The 22,180-nt window shown below is 33.0% G+C and overlaps 1 protein-coding gene across 10 annotated transcripts in view; it reads left to right on the plus strand.

The window, feature by feature from the left end:
- LOC117341963 (ankyrin repeat and MYND domain-containing protein 1-like) overlaps nucleotides 1–22,180 on the plus strand; it is a 52,455-nt gene that overhangs the window by 10,923 nt on the left and 19,352 nt on the right. For 4 of the 10 annotated variants that reach the window (XM_033903851.1, XM_033903858.1, XM_033903861.1 and 1 more), the window contains exons 6-18: nucleotides 1,742–2,116; nucleotides 2,531–2,811; nucleotides 3,429–3,600; nucleotides 4,458–4,490; nucleotides 9,255–9,395; nucleotides 10,090–10,191; nucleotides 10,744–10,851; nucleotides 11,269–11,400; nucleotides 11,840–11,947; nucleotides 13,211–13,376; nucleotides 14,247–14,436; nucleotides 15,185–15,262; nucleotides 20,765–20,919. In XM_033903851.1, the coding sequence (XP_033759742.1) occupies nucleotides 1,742–2,116; nucleotides 2,531–2,811; nucleotides 3,429–3,600; nucleotides 4,458–4,490; nucleotides 9,255–9,395; nucleotides 10,090–10,191; nucleotides 10,744–10,851; nucleotides 11,269–11,400; nucleotides 11,840–11,947; nucleotides 13,211–13,376; nucleotides 14,247–14,436; nucleotides 15,185–15,262; nucleotides 20,765–20,919 (2,041 nt within the window). Of the gene's footprint in view, nucleotides 1–1,741; nucleotides 2,117–2,530; nucleotides 2,812–3,428; nucleotides 3,601–4,457; nucleotides 4,491–9,254; nucleotides 9,396–10,089; nucleotides 10,192–10,743; nucleotides 10,852–11,268; nucleotides 11,401–11,839; nucleotides 11,948–13,210; nucleotides 13,377–14,246; nucleotides 14,437–15,071; nucleotides 15,087–15,184; nucleotides 15,263–20,764; nucleotides 20,920–21,600; nucleotides 22,168–22,180 lie in introns of those variants that run through there. The other 6 variants (XM_033903856.1, XM_033903854.1, XM_033903855.1 and 3 more) reach the window with 6 other exon arrangements.

Below are 22,180 nucleotides of genomic sequence, written 5' to 3' on the forward strand. Positions count from 1 at the left end.
TGGGCATGTACAATGTACTGCTGGAGGCTCCCAATGTGGGCATGTACTGCTTGAGGCTCCCAATGTGGGAATGTACTGCTGGAGGCTCCCAATGTGGGCATGTACTGCTGGAGGCTCCTAATGTGAGCATGTACTGCTGGAGGCTTCGAATGTGGGCATGTACTGCTGGGGGCTCCCAATGTGGGCATGTACTGCTGGCAGCTCCCAATAAGGTCTGCTGTACTTCTTGAGGCTCCCAATAGAAGAGTTTACTGCTTCCAATGGGAGCATGTACTGCTGGGGCTTCCAATGGAGGCATGCTATTCTATGGGCTTCCAATATTGGCATGTACTTATAGGGCTTCCAATATTGGCATGTACTTATGGGGGCTCCCAATGTTGGCATGAACTTATGGGGCCTCCCAATGTTGTCATATACTTATGGGGCTTCCAATGTTGTCATATACTTATGGGGGCTTCCAATATTGGCATGTACTTGTTGGAGGCTCCCAATGTTGGCATATACTTTTGGGGCTCCCAATGTTGGCATGTACTTCTGGGGGCTCCTGTTGTTATATGCTTATAGGGGCTCCAATGTTGGCATATACTTTTGGGGGCTCCCAATGTTGGCATATACTTATGGGGGCTCCTAATGTTGCCATATACTTTTGGGGGCTCCCAATGTTGGCATGTACTTCTGGGGGCTCCTGTTATATGCTTATAGGGGCGCCAATGTTGGCATATACTTTTGGGGGCTCCCAATGTTGGCATATACTTATGGGGGCTCCTAATGTTGCCATATACTTATGGGGGCTCCTAATGTTGCCATATACTTTTGGGGGCTCCCAATGTTGGCATGTACTTCTGGGGGCTCCTGTTGTTATATGCTTATAGGGGCTCCAATGTTGGCATATACTTATGGGGGCTCCCTATGTTGGCATATACTTATGGGGGCTCCTAATGTTGCCATATACTTTTGGGGGCTCCCAATGTTGGCATGTACATATGGGGGCTCCTGTTGTTATATGCTTATAGGGGCTCCAATGTTGGCATATACTTATGGGGGCTCCCTATGTTGTCATATACTTATGGGGGCTCCTAATGTTGCCATATACTTTTGGGGGCTCCCAATGTTGGCATGTACATATGGGGGCTCCCTATGTTGGCATGTACTTGTTGGGGGCTCCCAATGTTGCCATATACTTTTGGGGGCTCCCAATGTTGTCATATACTTATGGGGGCTCCCTATGTTGGCATATACTTATGGGGGCTCCTAATGTTGCCATATACTTTTGGGGGCTCCCTATGTTGGCATATACTTATGGGGGCTCCAATGTTGGCATGTACTTCTTATTTCAGTTATCATATGTTTACATCATTGTGTTATATATTTTATTTAAGTGAGTCAATAAGATACTTTGAGACATGTTCATTCAGAGTGTTGATGTAAAGTGTCTGAAGAAGTTATCATTTAAAGACTGAGCTGTTGATTCTATAAGGGAATCCATCTACAGGTTGTTTTATTTTTTTTTGTTTGGTTTATTTCTTTGTGGTTTCACTTAAACTTTGAAACGGATATAAGAAGGTAGTTATTTTAGGAATGAAATCATAAAATTGACCATAATTTTCATGTTATCCATTTTTCCTGATTATGTTCTGCCTTGCTCTTTGAAATAACAGAGTTTTAATATTTATTATAGAAATCAGTACATATAAACTTGCTGAATAAATTCTTGTTGATATGTTCTTTTTTTCATTTGTAGGTAAACTGGCATATGGATGTGATAAACTGCCTATTAAATCATGGAGCTGATGTTAACAAGTTAAATGATGAAGGGTGTTCAGCGCTGTCTGCAGGCACCATTTTCTTTTACCCTGTGGATGGTTTTCTCTACAACATCGCAGAGCGATATTTAGAACGTCCTCCTCCTGTACAGGAATCTAAAGATAAGAAAGTTTCCACAAAACCTAAAGGTATTTTAAACAGAAAACAGAGTAACGCAGTTACAAAACCAAGCCAGCCAGGTATTATTGCCAAACCCAAACCAGCCGCGGCCAATCAGAGCAACACTAGCGTGGACAGTGGTTTTCCACAGACAGACAGCAACCAGAGTATGGGCAGTCCTTCGAAACCTCAGGTGGGGATCATTTTGTAACATCCTTACTGGTCTGTTTAGTTCAAGTAAAATATCTATCTGAAAAAACATGGTGTTTGAAATTTAAATAAATTGTTTTGTTAGATTGAATTTTTTTATATATCTAAAATATTTGCCATTCTGAAAGCTTTAAGCTGCAAATACAATTATATATATATATGTCTATATCGAGATTTAAATTTTTGCTTTTTATTCCAAAATGCAATATGAAATAATCTTATTAATATAGACATTATTATGTTGAAACTTTTCATTTTTTTTTTTTTTTTTATGAAATATTTCTGAATCAATTTTATTTTCCTATGAATAGTCATCAGGTATCATATGATGCCTGTAATTCAAAAAAGATATTGTTACGTCATTTTTATTTGTGTTTGAATTGACTTTAATGAACAGGTGAGAATTATGGACCCAACAGAGGAGGCCAAGTCCCTGTCTCGTCCGTCACAGGAGAAGGTGGATAGTGAAGAACCTGGCAGTGCTCGGGAGGAAAAACCTGATGAAGCAGAGTTCGAGTCAACTGCAACACTGCACGACTACGAGATCCAGGTGTCAGATCAGCTTGTTGAGCGGTGTGCCACACAGCTATCGACCAATGAGAAGATAGTGGGAGGTCGAAGGTCACACAATAGTATGGAGCTTGGTACTGTGAGACATCTAGCTGTTTGTAAGAATGAGTAAGTGGTACATTTCAATGTCTGTAATATCTAAAGAATGAGTAAGTGGTACATTTTAATGTCTGTTATATATCTAAAGAATGAGTAAGTGGTACATTTTAATGTCTGTAATATCTGAATCAATTTGGAACAGGAATAAGGTGTTCTGATATAAATTTAAACATCATGAGGATTATTGTAGATAAATATTGCAGAAATGATAATATACTGTCAGGTTTTCCTGTATTTCGTGGATATTCCTGAGGACATTTTAAGTATTTAAAAAAAAAGAAAATATTTGCTTTTATCTTGCTTGTACAGTCGTTTTATTTGTTTTCTTATGTGTTTTGTTAGAAAACTTTTCCATTAAATTATATGTAAAAACCATTTTTTTTGTAATATGGGGAAGGATGTGTTATCCTAGCGTTTGGAGTTTTTTCTGAGAGGATTATGTGGCTGTGACATGTTAAGATGTCTGAACCAGATCTGCTATATTTGTATATCTGTATCAATAAAACAAGATAATTGTGACAAATATTCAAAATTCCACATCCTTAATTTACAAGAAAGTTCAGTCTAGGAGAGTTACTGACTTGTCCGATTTGAAACCCTATTCTAACCATCATGATGTACTTCAGGAAGGAGAGGATGAAGATTACCATGGATCTGCTGCTGAAGCGTGGGGCTGACCCTAATGCCTCTAGTGTTCCGATGCCCGTGCTCTTCTTCGCCATCAAGTCAGCAGACGTTGAGGTTGTGAAAACACTTCTAATGAAGGGCGCTTCAACAGCTATCACCCTTCCTAAAGAGGTAAAGGCATGGAGGATAATCATACAGCCTCCGTTACTCACAAATACAATGTAATGATGATTTTCTTTATTTCTAACACGAATACAACAGTTCCAGAACACATACATATTTTGTTATTGTTAACAGCTTATAAAATTTGATGTACCTTTATTTCAATTGTTAATATCTTCAGATAGGTTCATGATTCACTGAAAAATTCGTTGTTTTTTTTTTGCTAGGATGTATTTTGCCTCCATTGGTCACAATTTTAACTCTCTCTTTATCAAAGTCATGTTGGCCAGTAAATGTTTATATCAATATTCTTTAATACTTTTATTTTACCTTATGTGTATGAATTGTTCCTGTGTAGTATTTCATAAAAATTAAATATTTCCAAAGTGCAACACTTTCAATAATCTTGACTATCTAGCTTCCAAATGATTTAGTTTTAACATCATTTAATCTGTCAACCATACCTGTTTGTTACGGACATGTATCAAATGAAACAGTGAGGAATTGAATCAGTCATTGCTGTCTGGCTTAATTAATGCAGGAGAAATACAGTAGATTGCTACTTCTATCTTCATTCTTCCTATTCTGAGCTTTAACTTTCTCTTTGAAATTTAAAGAAAAAATTATCACCTCTTAAAGAAAAGCCTACAGTTGTATTACCTATTGAAATTAGAATTGATGAAGAATCTTTTCAGACCAGATTTGAAATCATATTACAATACAATACATGTAGTTTGTATTTAAGCATGTTATTATTTTGTGATTTATAAGAAATATTACTTTTACTATCATTTGACATTCTGCATTTTTCTGACCCTATAGAGCCTGATTGATGTGATCTTTGATTGATTTCATTTGTTCCACAGCTCAAAATACTGATTAATGGCCAGGATACGACGGTACATTATCTAGGAGTCTCACTTTTCTTGTTCCCTTCGTGTTTTTTGATCCGTTTTTTTTATTTCTTTCTTTAGAGATATTAGTTACTATAAACCTTATTGGTAAACGGTGTTATACTGCATGATTCATTATAGTTTATTTATCAATGACTTTCAAAATATTGTGGGACAGTTTTACAGGATAATGGTGTAGTGGCTAGCTAGGGTACCCAGCATTTAAAATTTAACGTGTAATCTTAATTATTATAATAAGATCTATTTATGTAATTAATCACATAAAAATATGATTTTAGTATATATTTTAAAAAGTAAAAAACTTTTATGTGGTAGTTTAATTGGACATTCAGTATATGGGGTAATTTCTATGGTTAAAATTTTAGAGTGATTGCAAAATTTTGTAATTTGTGGTTAAATGGTTTTCTGTTGTAACAATTCTCTGGTAAATATGGAATGATGTAGCAAATTTAACATGATAATTGTCTGGTAAATATGGATTATGTAACAAATTTAACATGATAATTGTCTGGTAAATATGGTAATTCTGGTATATTATGGAACTCTGTACTGGTAAAGTGGTATTCTGTAGACAGGGATTGGTTAAAATGTTACTAATGATAATACTGATTTGATATCAGGAAGTCTCTTTTAATGACAAAAATTGTCCTGTTGAATTAGAATGATCTTATTTCAGTATATTTAAAAGGACATTTAACTGGAGTTTTTAGTCGGTCACCTCTCATAGGACTAATATGTGTTTGTCATATGTCTCAATAAATGTTACAGTTTACAAAATATCATGTTGGTACTGACAAATCGTTACAGATATAAAAAGGAAAAAAGTTCATTATGGTTATTTGTTACATTTGTATATTTTTTTTATCTGAAAATAGTGAAGGGGTTAGATGACTACTTTTTACATATTTGGTAAAATACTGTTCATTTTAGTTCAGATCCAAATATAGACTTTATTTATTCATACTTGTATCTGGAAATTCTCTGTAGTCGAAGCACAAACATAGAAAATCCAATTTCTTTACAATATATGCACATTTATCTGGAAAATCTTAACTCAGTTAAAAAACAAAAATAATGTAAAAATCACAACTTGATCACTACTGATATCCACAGTACTTTATCAGATAAATCACTGACATCCACAGTACTTGTGTCAGATAAATCACTGATATCTACAGTACTTGTATCAGATAAATCACTGATATCCACAGTATTTATGTGTCAGATAAATCACTGATATCCACAGTACCTGTATCAGATAAATCACTGATATCCACAATTCTTGTGTCAGATAAATCACTGATATCCACAGTACTTGTATCAGATAAATCACTGATATCCACAGTACTTGTATCAGATAAATCACTGATATCCACAGTACTTGTGTCAGATAAATCACTGATATCCACAGTACTTTATCAGATAAATCACTGATATCCACAGTACTTGTGTCAGATAAATCACTGATATCCACAGTACTTGTGTGTCAGATAAATCACTGATATCCACAGTACTTTATCAGATAAATCACTGATATCCACAGTACTTGTGTCAGATAAATCACTGATATCTACAGTACTTGTGTCAGATAAATCACTGATATCCACAGTACTTTATCAGATAAATCACTGATATCCACAGTACTTGTATGTCAGATAAATCACTGACATCCACAGTACTTCTATCAGATAAATCACTGATATCCACAGTACTGGTGTCAGATAAATCACTGATATCCACAGTACCTGTATCAGATAAATCACTGATATCTACAGTACTTGTGTCAGATAAATCACTGATATCCACAGTACTTTATCAGATAAATCACTGATATCCACAGTACCTGTATCAGATAAATCACTGATATCCACAGTACTGGTGTCAGATAAATCACTGATATCCACAGTACTTGTATCAGATAAATCACTTATATCCACAGTACTTGTATCAGATAAATCACTGATATCTACAGTATTTTTATCAGATAAATCACTGATAATCACAGTACTGATGTGTCAGATAAATCACTGATATCCACAGTACCTGTATCAGATAAATAACTGATATCCACAGTACTTGTATCAGATAAATCACTGATATCCACAGTACTTGTATCAGATAAATCACTGATATCTACAGTATTTTTATCAGATAAATCACTGATATCCACAGTACTGGTGTCAGATAAATTACTGATATCCACAATACTTGTATCAGATAAATCAGTGATATCCACAGTACCTGTATCAGATAAATCACTGATATCCACAGTACCTGTATCAGATAAATCACTGATATCCACAGTACTTGTGTCAGATAAATCACTGATATCCACAGTACTTGTATCAGATAAATCACTGATATCCACAGTACTTGTGTCAGATAAATTACTGATATCCACAGTACTTGTGTCAGATAAATTACTGATATCCACAATACTTGTATCAGATAAATCAGTGATATACACAGTACCTGTATCAGATAAATCACTGATATCCACAGTACTTTATCAGATAAATCACTGATATCCACAGTACTTTATCAGATAAATCACTGATATCCACAGTACTTGTGTGTCAGATAAATCACTGATATATACAGTACTTGTGTCAGATAAATCACTGATATCCACAGTACTTTATCAGATAAATCACTGATATCCACAGTACTTTATCAGATAAATCACTGATATTCACAGTACTTTATCAGATAAATCACTGATATCCACAGTACTTGTATCAGATAAATCAGTGTGTGCCCTAGAACATTAAACAGAGTCATTATAATAATATTATATATAGATAGTATTTTTTTATTGTCTTGTATTGTCATCCTTGTATGTACAGATCACTACTCTAACAGATCATTTATATTTCGCATGTAACATCTAAAAAAATTGTACTAAAAGGAAAGAAATCCTGATTATAATATACAAGCTCCCTTTGTCCACTCTTAGATCTCAATATAGTGAGGGAAACAGTAATCAATAATATACAAGCTCCCTTTGTCTTAGATCTCAATATAGTGAGGGAAACAGTAATCAATAATATACATCGTCCAAGAAATGGAAATTATGCTTGTCTCTCTCTTTTTCTTTAAATTATGTATTTAATTTCAATTTGTCAGTAAACATGTGAAAGTACTTTAAGGTGACTGTGAGTCCTAAGTAACAGATTCTTAACAGAAATACACTATACGTTGGAACGACATGTTTGAATTTGTTGTGTAGGTGATATAGATAAGGCCTTATTTAGAACAGTAATTTAACGTTGTAGTCAGTGAAATGTAAGTGATCTACTGTTGTGTTCCCGGAGACTATAGATAGCAGAAAGATCAGGATAAACATGTAGTCACATTAGAAATCCCACATACCTGCCATAGGAATATCACTGTTACAGCGAAGCTTTGCTGTCACTTTATATGTCACAGTGAAATCCTTAATATCACGTTCGTCCATTTCCCAACAGTTGCTTTTAGCTCCAGAATAATTTAATGTTCTATTTTCTGTTTTATCATAATTTTGTAATCTTTATTTAATATTTCAACACAAAAATTTAAAGAATGTTTTACTGGACAAATTGAGGAAGTTTGGTAAGGATTTACTGTATAATGAAGAGAAAAAATAATGTTTTAATTTTCAATCCGATTCCTGTAGGAAACAATTTTAGGTCCAGAAAATAAATATGTACACTGTATTTGTGTTTCTGATCAACTCGATGATACCTGCTTTACAATTGAATAGAAAATGGAGAAAAAAACTGCCTTGCAAGTTTTTAGGTATTTAGATAAGACCAAAGTATATTTCAATCAATTAATTCAGAATTAATTTTGACTTACAGTTGTATATAGAGACTGGATCATCTGATGCTTCATCTACTTACTCAACATTTGGAATTTAAAAAAATAATTTTTAAGATTAATATCTTTTGAAGTTTTTGATAAAAAATTGGTAAGACTAGACAACAAATATTACATTAAATTATAAAAAAAGACCATTTCTTGTCAGAGAGATGTCCTACCTTACCAAAGGCTTAGTGTAGTAATATGTACACCTGTACATGATGTACTTATCATTACCAGAAACACAGGTATGATATTTTACTCGGGAAGATTACAATCACGTGTTAGTCGAACATGACTGAGTCTGAGATAGATGGAGATGGGATTTAGATAAAGTTACACAGCACAGAAAATATCTTCTTCATATTTCACATCAGGTGATGGAAGGTTGATGGGTTTCTTCAAAAATATTGCATTTTTTCATGACATTAGTGTATAACTTCTTTGATTTTATTGATAATTTTATCAAGATTTAAAGCAGATGTACATGTAGCTTCTCCATTTTAGTTGCCATTTGACGATATTTACCAAATGTTTTTTAGCATTTACCCTCATCTAATGAAATTCATTATAAACATGTTGAATTACTGTATATATGTATATTCTAAAATTGATTCCTATTGAAAATTTTACATGTAATTATTTTAATATTTTCATAGTAATTCCATACATGTTCATTAAGATGGCTTGTTTATAAACATTTATTTGTTTCAAGGAATGAGCCTCATTTTGGTAAAATAACCATTTTTCTGTTGAGAAGTTAATACTTCAAGGATGGTATTGTAAAATAAGGGACCATTTTCCTTATCTTAATGGTATTGTAAAATAAGGGACCATTTTCCTTATCTTAATGGTATTGTAAAATAAGGGACCATTTTCCTTATCTTTAAGAATTGATCTGTTTTATAGAAAGGAGGTCTGGCTCCATTACACATTGCTGCTGGAATCCCAGGCGAGGAAGGGGTACTTATAACGGAACTCCTCCTCAACGCGCTGGCTGACCCCGATGTTAGGGCTGCTGAAGACGACTCCTTCCTCAACAAAAATCTGGTAACATGTTTTGTTTCCTTAATGAACCTTAATCAAAAAATATAAAACCTACTGAAAGTTTATTGAAATATCACAGTCTTAATGAAAGTTAATTGAAAAATCTTAAACTTAATGAAAGTTGATTAAAAAATCTCAAACTTAATGAAAGTTAATTGAAAAATCCTAAACTTAGTGAAAGTTGATTAAAAAATCTCAAACTTAATGAAAGTTAATTAAAAAATCTCAAACTTAATGAAAGCTAATTAAAAAATCTCAAACAAACGAATCCCCTTGCAAATTTTATATTGGGTTATTATTTCTATCCAGTGTTTAAATGAATGAATCTGGTTTAACACGGTGTAGAACTTGGAATTCCAAATGTTAAAAGTTCTATTTTAAGTAGTTACAGGAATTTGGTCTGAAGCATGTAAATAATTCTGACCTACAGGTGTAGTTGATACCTGACATTAAATCCAATATAAAATAGTGAACCTGAAAGTTAAAAAAGAAAATGTTATCAAATATGAAGAATTTAAATACACTTAGGATATAGTTATACTATGTCAGTTTTGGACGACCTTAAATTATTGTGGGTATGGATATAAGGAGGATACATGTAGGATAACATTACACAACTTCTTAAATGATGACAAAACTCAGTAAATATAAGAATCAACAAAAATAATTAACAATGTTATATTGATTTTTGTTTTAGGAGGATGAGTGGAGTAAGGACGCCATCTTACCACACAGTCTGGCCCTCCTGGGAGGGCGCACACCCCTACAGATAGCATGTGCGCGTGATGACAACTACAAGGTTGGTTTATTGGGGTACATGATAAAAGTCAACAAAACAAACAGTAATTGTTACTTCCTTTGGTCAGCAGTCATGTAAATCAATAAAAAGAGGGGGGGGGGGGGGGGGGGTGTACCAAACTGGGAAAACATGTTTTCATAGATCACATAAATCAGAACATTTCAATATGTGTATAACTGCATTTCACCTGGTCAAAACTGAAAATCAGCACAGTCAATATTAAGATCTATTCCTCCGATTAAGGGAAAAAAAATTTAAATGTTTTTCTAAAGATTGTTTAGGTAAATATGCAGTGATTTGGACGGTACTTATAATGATAGAGTAAAAGTTTCTTAAATAAACAGCCCATTTATTACCATATACAAAAACATGACTGGGTGAATCTAGTGTTTTGAATCTATATAATATTTAATTATTGTGTTACACAGGTTGCCTGTCGTGTGACACGGCGTTTTGAATCTATATAATATTTAATTATTGTGTTACACAGGTTGCCTGTCGTGTGACACGGTGTTTTGAATCTATATAATATTTAATTATTGTGTTACACAGGTTGCCTGTCGTGTGACACGACTACTTCTGGAACATAAAGCCAATCCTAACCTCACGTGTAACGGCTTTTCACCTATAGCCCTCACTATAGCCTGTGGGAATGACTTGGTAGGTTCAGATCAAGCCATTTGTTTTGATGATTAAAAGTATGATAAAAGCTGTGAGGCTTCATTTGTGTTGGTTTAGTTTATTGTTATGATCACTTACGGAATAATGGAAGTAAAAAACAAATTATATTTCACTTGCATCATTAGTTGAGAAAAACTAAATACACATGTACTGTGTGAGTATGATTGGTGTTTGTATGTTATATGATAAATCACTGAGAATGTGACTGAATTTCTTTACACACATTATTGTTCTTACAAGATACTGATAAATTATCTCCATTTAAATTGATCAATGATGTTTTTAAATATATTTCATAAGTGATTGATACTTTGATTAAGTTTAAACCAAATATGCGATATTATCACAAGTATCCTCCTTTTTAAATTAAAACATTTAAAATTTATTTTTGTACAGGCTTTAGATGAATTGATTCTCTTTGGTGCGGATACAAGTCTCGGTCTGACCCATGGAGTTGGTAGCGCCCTCTGTGCGGCCACATCCACAGAGTACGAACATCGGCGTCAGATAAATGGACGTTTACAACTGGTATGTACATGTACAGCTAATTGGTACCGCAATATCACCTACCTTGAAACCTTATCTATCAAGTTATATGTTTTATTTGGCAGATAATGAAGAAAAAAATGAAACAATTTAGTTAATTCAGATTATTTTATCAATATCCTACATACCTTCGGGTATCCAGGTGAAATGCGAAGAACCTGTCGATCCACCAACAAACTACATTGGCATTGGCTTTACATGTACAATTATGTTCCATTATTTGCAGGGCCATGTTGTAAACTAGACATTGTCTAAATATGTTACCCTGGTTAAATAAAAGATATTATTATTATTATTATTATTATTATTACAACCCTATACTTCAAAGTAATTAGGATGTGAAATTGAAAAACAATTGACAAAATTGGAATCAGCTGTGCATCAGTGCTTTTCTATATTCAAGTTGTATTTCATTTAACAGATTGACAAGCTGGTGCGGGCGGGTGCTAACATTCTAGCTCCTATACCTATCGGCCCTAAACGTGTGATCGGTACAGCTGTGGACTACGCCTACTACATGTTTAACCAGGTACGATTGTTGTGTGTATCAGAGGCTACTCACGTTCCCTACCAACCTCACTGTTACGTTCTCTTACAATCCTTTATGATCTTTTAACCCGTGAAATATTTTTATAGTTCAGTGACAAAATATGAGTTGGTACTAAAAATTAAATAAACTGAGCTAATTATGTTAAAATGTTGAAGGGATATCCCTCACAGCTAGGTTAGAAGATTTCTGTGTGTGACTGTTTGACCTTTAAAGAACTTTTTCTAATTAGTTGAAAAATTGTCATTGATAGTATCAAAATATCTATCCTGTTGTCAGAGGTAGAATTACCCCTGACCAATATATAATTAGACCGAGGTAGAATTACCCTTGACCAATATATAATTAGACCGAGGTAGAATTACCCCTGACCAATATATAATTAGACCGAGGTGGAATTACCCCCCAGTCAGTATATAATTAGACCGAGGTGGAATTACCCCTGACCAGTATATAATTAGACCGAGGTGGAATTACCCCTGTCAGTATATAATTAGACCGAGGTGGAATTACCCCCCAGTCAGTATATAATTAGACCGAGGTGGAATTACCCCTGTCAGTATATAATTAGACTGAGGTGGAATTACCCCTGTCAGTATATAATTAGACCGAGGTGGAATTACCCCCCAGTCAGTATATAATTAGACTGAGGTAGAATTACCCCTGTCAGTATATAATTAGACCGAGGTGGAATTAATAAGACATACTTACTTAAATACTGCATATAATCAAGATTATACATTTATATGTACTGTAAACATGGATTTACCTGAGGGGAGAAATTTACGCTAATTACATGAAGTCTTTTTGATCATGAAAATTTCTCCCAGGCGTATTATTTTAAATCAATTTGCGTAATCTCGAACTACAAACGATTTATGGATCGATCTAGAAAATTACCCCAATGCATATAGTTTACATATCAAAAGTGTGAAATTAACCTCCCGCGAAAATACCCACATTTACAGTATGACATCTTGTTGAGAATTGAATTTGATCATCTTTCCTGTTAATACTTGTCAATGTTTTATAACAGATTGTGTATTATTTTAACCACATCACACTCAGAAACCCCAAACCAAACATCAACCACTTGCTCTTTACCACAGTTTTATTTCTGCATGATTAAAAAAGTCGTTCTTTTCTAATTCATTCTCTTCAATGATGATGAATAAGTTGCATGATTAATATTTATGATTTTATTTTTTTTGTTAAAATCACAATTTTTATCAATCACAACTTTAGGATCGTCGTATTGCACATATGCCTTACCACGCACTGACGCATGCTGAGCGAGAAACGTACAATGCCCGTCGTAAGCTGCTTGGTCATATAGGAGACATCCTGCGCACCAAAGCAGTGGAACGCGAAAGGCGTCGACTTGAGGATGAAATTAGTTTGGGCAAAAGGAGTAAGTTTTGTGTGATCAAGGCTAATCCAGGAATTATTACCATACTTACCAACTTTCTTTGTGAGGAGGGAAAACACTTTCTTATGCATCAACAACAAAATTATTTGGAGGTGTACTGGAAACAAAGTGTATGTCTTTCTGTTTTTTTTCTGAAGGGCAAAGATATTTTCATCACTTTTCCAAATCAAAATTAAAGTTAGCACTTGTATCAAAATAAAAATATAGCATTGGTATGTCAATAGCTGTTTTGTTTGTTTGTTTTTTTTTTTGTCAAAAGGTGAATTAGGTCCCTTCCTATTAAAATGATTTGACATAAATCTCTTTTCTGTACTTCACTGGCTTCAAAGGAGCCACAATATCTCACTCATTTAGAGCGCCATGTAACCTCGGGTGATGATCTGAGGTGGATGTTCTGACGCTCCCCACCCATGTCAGTTTGTGTTTGTTGGGAAGCTGAGAAACAGACCAGTCTGTGCTGTCCCTGGGAAAGACAGTGACTTTAACCTAATTAATCTGGATGGAATGCAAATTCTTCCTGCATGTTGTTCAGTGAGGTAGTCACTACTACAAGGAGACACTACGTCAAAATGACCCTGGCTGTTCTCAGGGCAATAAAACCACAAATCACAGACTTCAGTAAAATGCCTATATTTGTACGTCCCACCAAGCTAGTATAGTGTTCGCATCCGTCCTGTACATCTCAACAAATCTGGTTAAGAAGTTTTGAAGAGTTCTAAAATCGTCAATAAAGAAAGATTTCTGATATTATTCATTTAAACTCTTTAAGGAGAAGACAATATTAAATCTTACATATAAAGACGTCGGTAAAAATGAGAATTCCTTTTTTTATTATTTGTCTTATTACTGCAGGTCGCAGTCCCAGTCCAAACTTTGTTTATGTTGGTGCGGGAGCCGATCTTCCCTCAGATTCGCGACGTCCAAAGTCTCTACGAGGTGACCCTGGTGGTGAGAGCAAGGTTACGTTTGATGCCACCACAAAGGAAGGCGCCATCATAGGCCGAGGATTTCCCGAACGAGATCCTGGAACTTTACCCTCCAGGTAATTTTTATAGTAGCATATATTTCATATTCAACAGATTTGGATTTTAAGCAATGAATTCAAGTTAAAAAACTTAATATTTAATTTGCACAATAACTTAATTTGAATTTTCTCTCACGCTTTCCACGAGAAGTAATTAAGACACTAAATGCTGAGACCTTGAAGTTAGTACATGTATATATTCAATATTATACTGATTATGATTAGAAATTAAGAGAGTTAGCACATCATGCTATTGGATCATAATTTGCTTCTTCCTTTTAAAAACTAAGAAAAATCTATGATTTATCTCTTGTTTAGTTGTAGTTCACAAGTTAATTATTTGTTAATAGATATATTCAGAACATTTTCAAGTGTATATAATTTACTGTAATTTTTATGTTATAGTACTATTTACTTTCCTTTATAAAAACGTTCCTGTTTATAATGTTACTTAAGAATCATTCATGATTTATGATCAACAACTCTTAAATCAAAATTTCTATAAAAAGATAATTTGAAAATTTCTTTGTTAAATTTATTTTCAATTTAAAATTGCTGTCTTTAATTTATTTTCAATTTAAAATTTCTATGTTAAATTTATTTTCAATTCAAAATTTCTATGTTAAATTCATTTTCAATTTACATCTACAAAGAAGGTCACATCAAAGGTAACAGTTACCTCCCCTGGCCCCCGGAATGTTTGTCTCCGTTGTTTCCACATTGTTCCACATATCCGTTTAATTATTTCATCTGTAACATTTTTTAGCACCTCATCTGACAAACAACGAAGGTCTAGGTCAACAAAATCTTACTTCAGAAAAACAAATAAAACCGACAATGTCAGGTTTGAAAACTAGTCATCTTTAATGTAGTTATCTCCCCTAGTATGGACGATACTTACTTACAGAACACGTTCTATAGATCCTGTAGTGAATTGGCTAGTACTTCTGTATAGACAGTTCTGTGGGCCATATTCAGTCATCTTTTTCCTTGGGTAGTTTTTCTTTCTGTTATATTTATGAACTAAAAATTTCATTTTGAATACTTAACTATAGTACTTTCATTGATGTATATTTTTGTTTTGTAATTTTTCTATTAAGTAGAACATTTTTGTTTTGTAATTTTTCTATTAAGTAGAATATTTTTGTTTTATAGTTTTTCTGTTGAGTAGACTTTTTTTGTTTTGTATAGGTATCATAGATGATTGTGGTTTTAATATGTATATATAATTCAGCCCCATTGATTAATATTGTTAAATTTCTATTGTATGGGTTTTCGAAGATAATTGATATCATCAATACATCATTCCTTGAATCTTTTCAGTATCAATTAGAAAATCTTCAAATTTTGAAGTTATAAGCTTTAAACAAACAATCTGCCAGGTTATTTAATGAAACTGTTTCATTTTTAAAAATAATGACAGATTAATTATAAACCAATGAAGAATTTTTCAAATAATATTTCTGAAGTATGAGATTAAAAAGTATCTTCAGAACATCTCAGATTATTAATGAAATTTTGAAAAATCTTATCAATCTTACCAGTTAGTTTAACCTGCTATTTTCTCGAGGTGTCTGAGTTTTATTGATTTTAGTAAGATCTCATGGTCATTAAACTGTAGATGACATAGTGATGTAGATTATTTTTATTGTCTTCCAGTCTTGAATTTATTCACCACTTGCACGGTTCAACCAGCTCTCTACAGAGCTCCTTTCACTGGAGTCCACTGCACGTACCTCTACACATCTTTGTAACTGTGTGTGTTGGACCAGCACTAATAACTAACCTTTCCAATGAAAGTTTTATAGCTAATACTGACCACCACCTGATATCTGTCCCACATGAATAGATTTAATTAATATTAATGTGACTAAGACCACCTTAACCAATATTGAATTTCACGGAACAATAGTTTTGTGTTTTGTGCCAATAACTTCAATGATAATTACAATAGATACAATGTATATGATATATTAATCAGGAAAAGTAATCTTACAAGATATTGTGAGATACAGACATACCTAATTCCTGTGATATAATAGTGAGATACAAACATACCTAATTCCTGTGATATAATATAATAGTGAGATACAAACATACCTAATTCCTGTGATATAATAGTGAGATACACACATACCTCATTCCTGTGATATAATAGTGAGATACAGACATACCTAATTCCTGTGATATAATAGTGAGATACAGACATACCTAATTCCTGTGATATAATAGTGAGATACAAACATACCTAATTCCTGTGATATAATAGTGAGATACAAACATACCTAATTCCTGTGATATAATAGTTAGATACAGACATACCTAATTCCTGTGATATGATAGTGAGATACAGACATACCTAATTCCTGTGATATAATAGTGAGATACAAACATACCTAATTCCTGTGATATAATAGTGAGATACAAACATACCTGTGATATAATAGTTAGATACAGACATACCTAATTCCTGTGATATGATAGTGAGATACAGACATACCTAATTCCTGTGATATAATAGTGTGATACAGACATACCTAATTCCTGTGATATAATAGTGAGATACAAACATACCTGATTCCTGTGATATAATAGTGAGATACAAACATACCTAATTCCTGTGATATAATAGTGAGATACAAACATACCTAATTCCTGTGATATGATAGTGAGATACAGACATACCTAATTCCTGTGATATAATAGTGAGATACAAACATACCTAATTCCTGTGATATAATAGTTAGATACAGACATACCTAATTCCTGTGATATAATAGTGAGATACAAACATACCTAATTCCTGTGATATAATAGTGAGATACAAACATACCTAATTCCTGTGATATAATAGTGAGATAGATACAAACATACCTAATTCCTGTGATATAATAGTGAGATACAAACATACCTACATGTAATTCCTGTGATATAATATAATAGTGAGATACAGACATACCTAATTCCTGTGATATAATAGTGAGATACAAACATACCTAATTCCTGTGATATAATATAATAGTGAGATACAAACATACCTAATTCCTGTGATATGATAGTGACATACAAACATACCTAATTCCTGTGATATAATAGTGGGATACAAACGTACCTAATTCCTGTGATATAATAGTGTGATACAAACATACCTAATTCCTGTGATATAATATAATAGTGAGATACAAACATACCTAATTCCTGTGATATAATAGTGAGATACAAACATACCTAATTCCTGTGATATAATAGTGAGATACAAACATACCTAATTCCTGTGATATAATAGTGAGATACAAATATACCTAATTCCTGTGATATAATAGTGAGATACAAACATACCTAATTCCTGTGATATGATAGTGAGATACAAACATACCTAATTCCTGTGATATAATAGTGAGATACAAACATACCTAATTCCTGTGATATGATATAATAGTGAGATACAAACATACCTAATTCCTGTGATATAATAGTGAGATACAAACATACCTAATTCCTGTGATATGATATAATAGTGAGATACAAACATACCTAATTCCTGTGATATAATAGTGAGATACAAACATACCTAATTCCTGTGATATAATAGTGAGATACAAACATACCTAATTCCTGTGATATGATATAATAGTGAGATACAAACATAACTAATTCCTGTGATATAATAGTGAGATACAAACGTACCTAATTCCTGTGATATAATAGTGAGATACAAACGTACCTAATTCCTGTGATATAATAGTGAGATACAAACATACCTAATTCCTGTGATATAATAGTGAGATACAAACATACCTAATTCCTGTGATATAATAGTGAGATACAAACATACCTAATTCCTGTGATATAATAGTGAGATACAAACATACCTAATTCCTGTGATATAATAGTGAGATACAAACATACCTAATTCCTGTGATATGATATAATAGTGAGATACAAACATACCTAATTCCTGTGATATAATAGTGAGATACAGACATACCTAATTCCTGTGATATAATAGTGAGATACAAACATACCTAATTCCTGTGATATAATAGTGAGATACAAACATACCTAATTCCTGTGATATAATAATGAGATACAAACATAACTAATTCCTGTGATATAATAGTGAGATACAAACATACCTAATTCCTGTGATATGATATGATAGTGAGATACAAACATACCTAATTCCTGTGATATGATATAATAGTGAGATACAAACATACCTAATTCCTGTGATATAATAGTGAGATACAACATACCTAATTCCTGTGATATAATAGTGAGATACAAACATACCTAATTCCTGTGATATAATAGTGAGATACAAACATACCTAATTCCTGTGATATAATAGTGAGATACAAACATACCTAATTCCTGTGATATAATAGTGAGATACAAACATACCTAATTCCTGTGATATGATATAATAGTGAGATACAGACATACCTAATTCCTGTGATATAATAGTGAGATACAAACATACCTAATTCCTGTGATATTATAGTGAGATACAAACATACCTAATTCCTGTGATATAATAGTGAGATACAACAAACCTAATTCCTGTGATATAATAGTGAGATACAAACATACCTAATTCCTGTGATATGATTTGAAGTGAAGTTTTATGCTAGGTATTCCATGTTACTGTCCATTCCACTTGTGAATAGCCTAATTCACAAAGATTATTTTATAAAAGTTCTTTTGAATATTAACCAAATAATTGCCAGAAAAGAGGTTGACAAGACAAGTGTAATGGATAGTATTTATATGTGTGAATGATTTGTGTTTTGTTTACAAGATCATCTTTTTTCTTTTAATTCAAAATATATAACAGGAGGTATATGTAAATAGTGTCTGGTTATTGGTGGGGAAGTGCTGTTTGGCGTTGGTTTCGGTGGAGAAGTGTTGTTTGGCGTTCGTTTATGACATATTTTTTTTCCTTTCATTTCCAGTACTTGTAGATTTGTAAAATGAGAATTTTTGAGAATTTGTATTTTTACCATCTGCGCTATAGCCGGTCAGAAAAAAAGGAGGATGGTTGTGTAATATCTATGTGACTGTTGTATACAAAAAAAAAAAAAAAAGATTTTACACCCTCAAATATTATATAACGTTATATCATTCATACCTTTGATATTTTAAATGTGTTCATTATTTAATATTGAGTAATTTCATTGTTTTTATATGATTTTAACTGGACATTAAAATTTATTTCCAGGCCAGTTACTGTAGAGCTAGACCTTTCAGTTAAATACAAATGCCAGAAAAATGTTAAGTGATATAATGTATATTATTCTTTATCTTTGAACCTAGCTGTAGAATGAAAACATCAGGGCATCCAAACTAAATTATTGAATCACTTGTAACGATGAATACAAAATGTAATTGTGAAATTAAATTTTGATTTTCAAGGAAAAAGAAAGTTAACTTGATTAACAGTTTATGTTGAGTTTAGCCTGGTTCAATGTTTTATAGATCTGATAGTGAATTAAATTTCTAGACCTCCACATTGTTTTAATCGGAAATGGAGAGGAAGATTGTGGTAAAAATTAGCATTGTCTTCAAGACCTTTATATAAGTAAGCAGCTTATATATTATACAAAAAAAAAAACACAAAAAAAACAATGCTCTATTTGACAATATTGTGGTGTCATATGAACTAATTCAACTTCAATTTGGACATAAGGTTTTTAATAATATGCAGAAATCAAATATAACAATTTGGAGTGACAATTGAGGGAGACGATTCTCCCAATATAAAGAGAGGGGTAAACGGTTTACATGGATAAACCTCCATAATTTGTGGGTGAGGAATGTTTTTAAAGTTAAAATTAATTGGTGTTTAACACATTAACAGGTTTTAATTTCAATTCCTGAGTTTATCCATTTTTGATGGAACATTAAATGAGATTGACACTCTAATTAGTGGTAGCTGTATATTCAGTTGGTGTTTTTAACGATCAGTTTAAATGATGAAGCCAGGTAAATGCCTTTGTCATATGACTAACTTATCTGTTGTTTATCAGTGTGAAGTATTCTAATATGAAAATAAAAGTTTTCATATTGAAAAGACATTTGCAGTAAAAACAAATTATAATATAGAAAAATACAAATTATAATATAGAGAAATACTTATTATGATACAAAATGTATAGACAAATGCAAATTATAATATAGACAAGGCTTATAGAGTTTACTACGTTCAGATGTTGAATACATACTTAGATTTCTTACCATGTTATGTAGATTCTTCCTTTCACAGACTTTTATCATTATAGGGTTCTCATTATGTGATCATTTTGTATACCAGACATCAATATTGTATTCAATTTCTTCGTTACAGGAAGCCTATTTTCAAATACTGTTACGAGTGTGGTCGTTCAGTAGGCATGCGGTTGTCTGCATGTACGAGGTGTAAGGAAGTGTATTACTGTAGTAAGGCGTGTAAACTGAAGGCTTGGAACGCACGCCACAAAGAGGAATGTATCCGAATTGGAGGTACGTATTGCTACACTGATGTCTGTGGGGAAACCCATCAAATAATGGGTTGTGGCTATTTTAGGCTAGAATGTCTCTTTGTTAATCAAGCTCCATGATATGGTAACTCTCCATACCCATATCTATTCTTGGCCACTTCTACATGAAATTTGTTAATTTTAACATATAGGACCTACTTTTCATTCAATTATTTTCATTTCTTATAACTTATGCTAGGATTTCCTTATATTTCCTTTGTTTTCCTTGTTTTTTTTGAGTTTTTTTTAGATATTTTTTGTTGGATGAAGACCAGTTATATAAATGTACAAGCTATATACTATCAGCTGGACAGTGTGTTTACTTTGTGTTTTATTTTGAGCTGTTGATATGATTCCTCTAAGCTAGTTATCTCCCCTGATATAACCTGTTACCCTATTCTCGTTTTACTACTTACTAAGTCTGTACTCTTTTATTATCAAGTGTATCCTTTTTTTACCAGAAATGCTTCTTCTTTTTTTTTTCTTTTTTTCTTTGTCATTATTGACAATCCATAGCTGTTTATAGATATTTTGCTGATTACAGAAGTATATAGATTTCTTACATAATTCTTTGCTATGATATTATCCCTACTAAAATATATGTAACCATAGATATGTTAGAGATCTATTATGATAGTTAACATGCTTTGACCTTTGACCCTAGGAGGAGTTTTCAGTGCCAGTATGTCATGGACATCAGGTAGAAACAAGTCGAGTGCTAACGTTGACAGTTGGGTTAGCGAGACTAACAGTGGGCGGGGCGGTCTAGCCCAGACTAACAGTGGGCGGGGCAGTCTAGCTCAGACTAACAAAGGGCGAGGCGGCCTGACCAGGTCTAATGGTGGGCGTGGAAGGAGAGGCAAGGCAGCACCGTTTCTGCTGCGATCTAACACACACGGCTTATATATCTCTAAAACCTTTAGGTTGCTGACATGTGTTTTAGCTTAGAATTTATTTTCAGATTGCTTTTTATTTGTGTGATATTTAGTTTATAGTCATAGTGTGCTTGTGTGTGTGAAATAGAGGTGATCTTAACATTTAGACGGGAACACTATTATCTAGAAATACGATAATTATATCAATGCTCTATACATCAGTAATGATAGTAATCATGGGATATACACCAATCAATCTCCTACCTGTTATACTGATGTCAGTCAATTGTCATTAAAGCCAGCATTTCATCATACATCGGTTTACATTACCATGATCATAAGTACAAATCGTAATAAATGGGTTTTTAA

The sequence above is a fragment of the Pecten maximus genome, chromosome 14, assembly GCF_902652985.1.
Source record: "Pecten maximus chromosome 14, xPecMax1.1, whole genome shotgun sequence".
NCBI classification, from domain to species: Eukaryota; Metazoa; Mollusca; class Bivalvia; order Pectinida; family Pectinidae; genus Pecten; species Pecten maximus.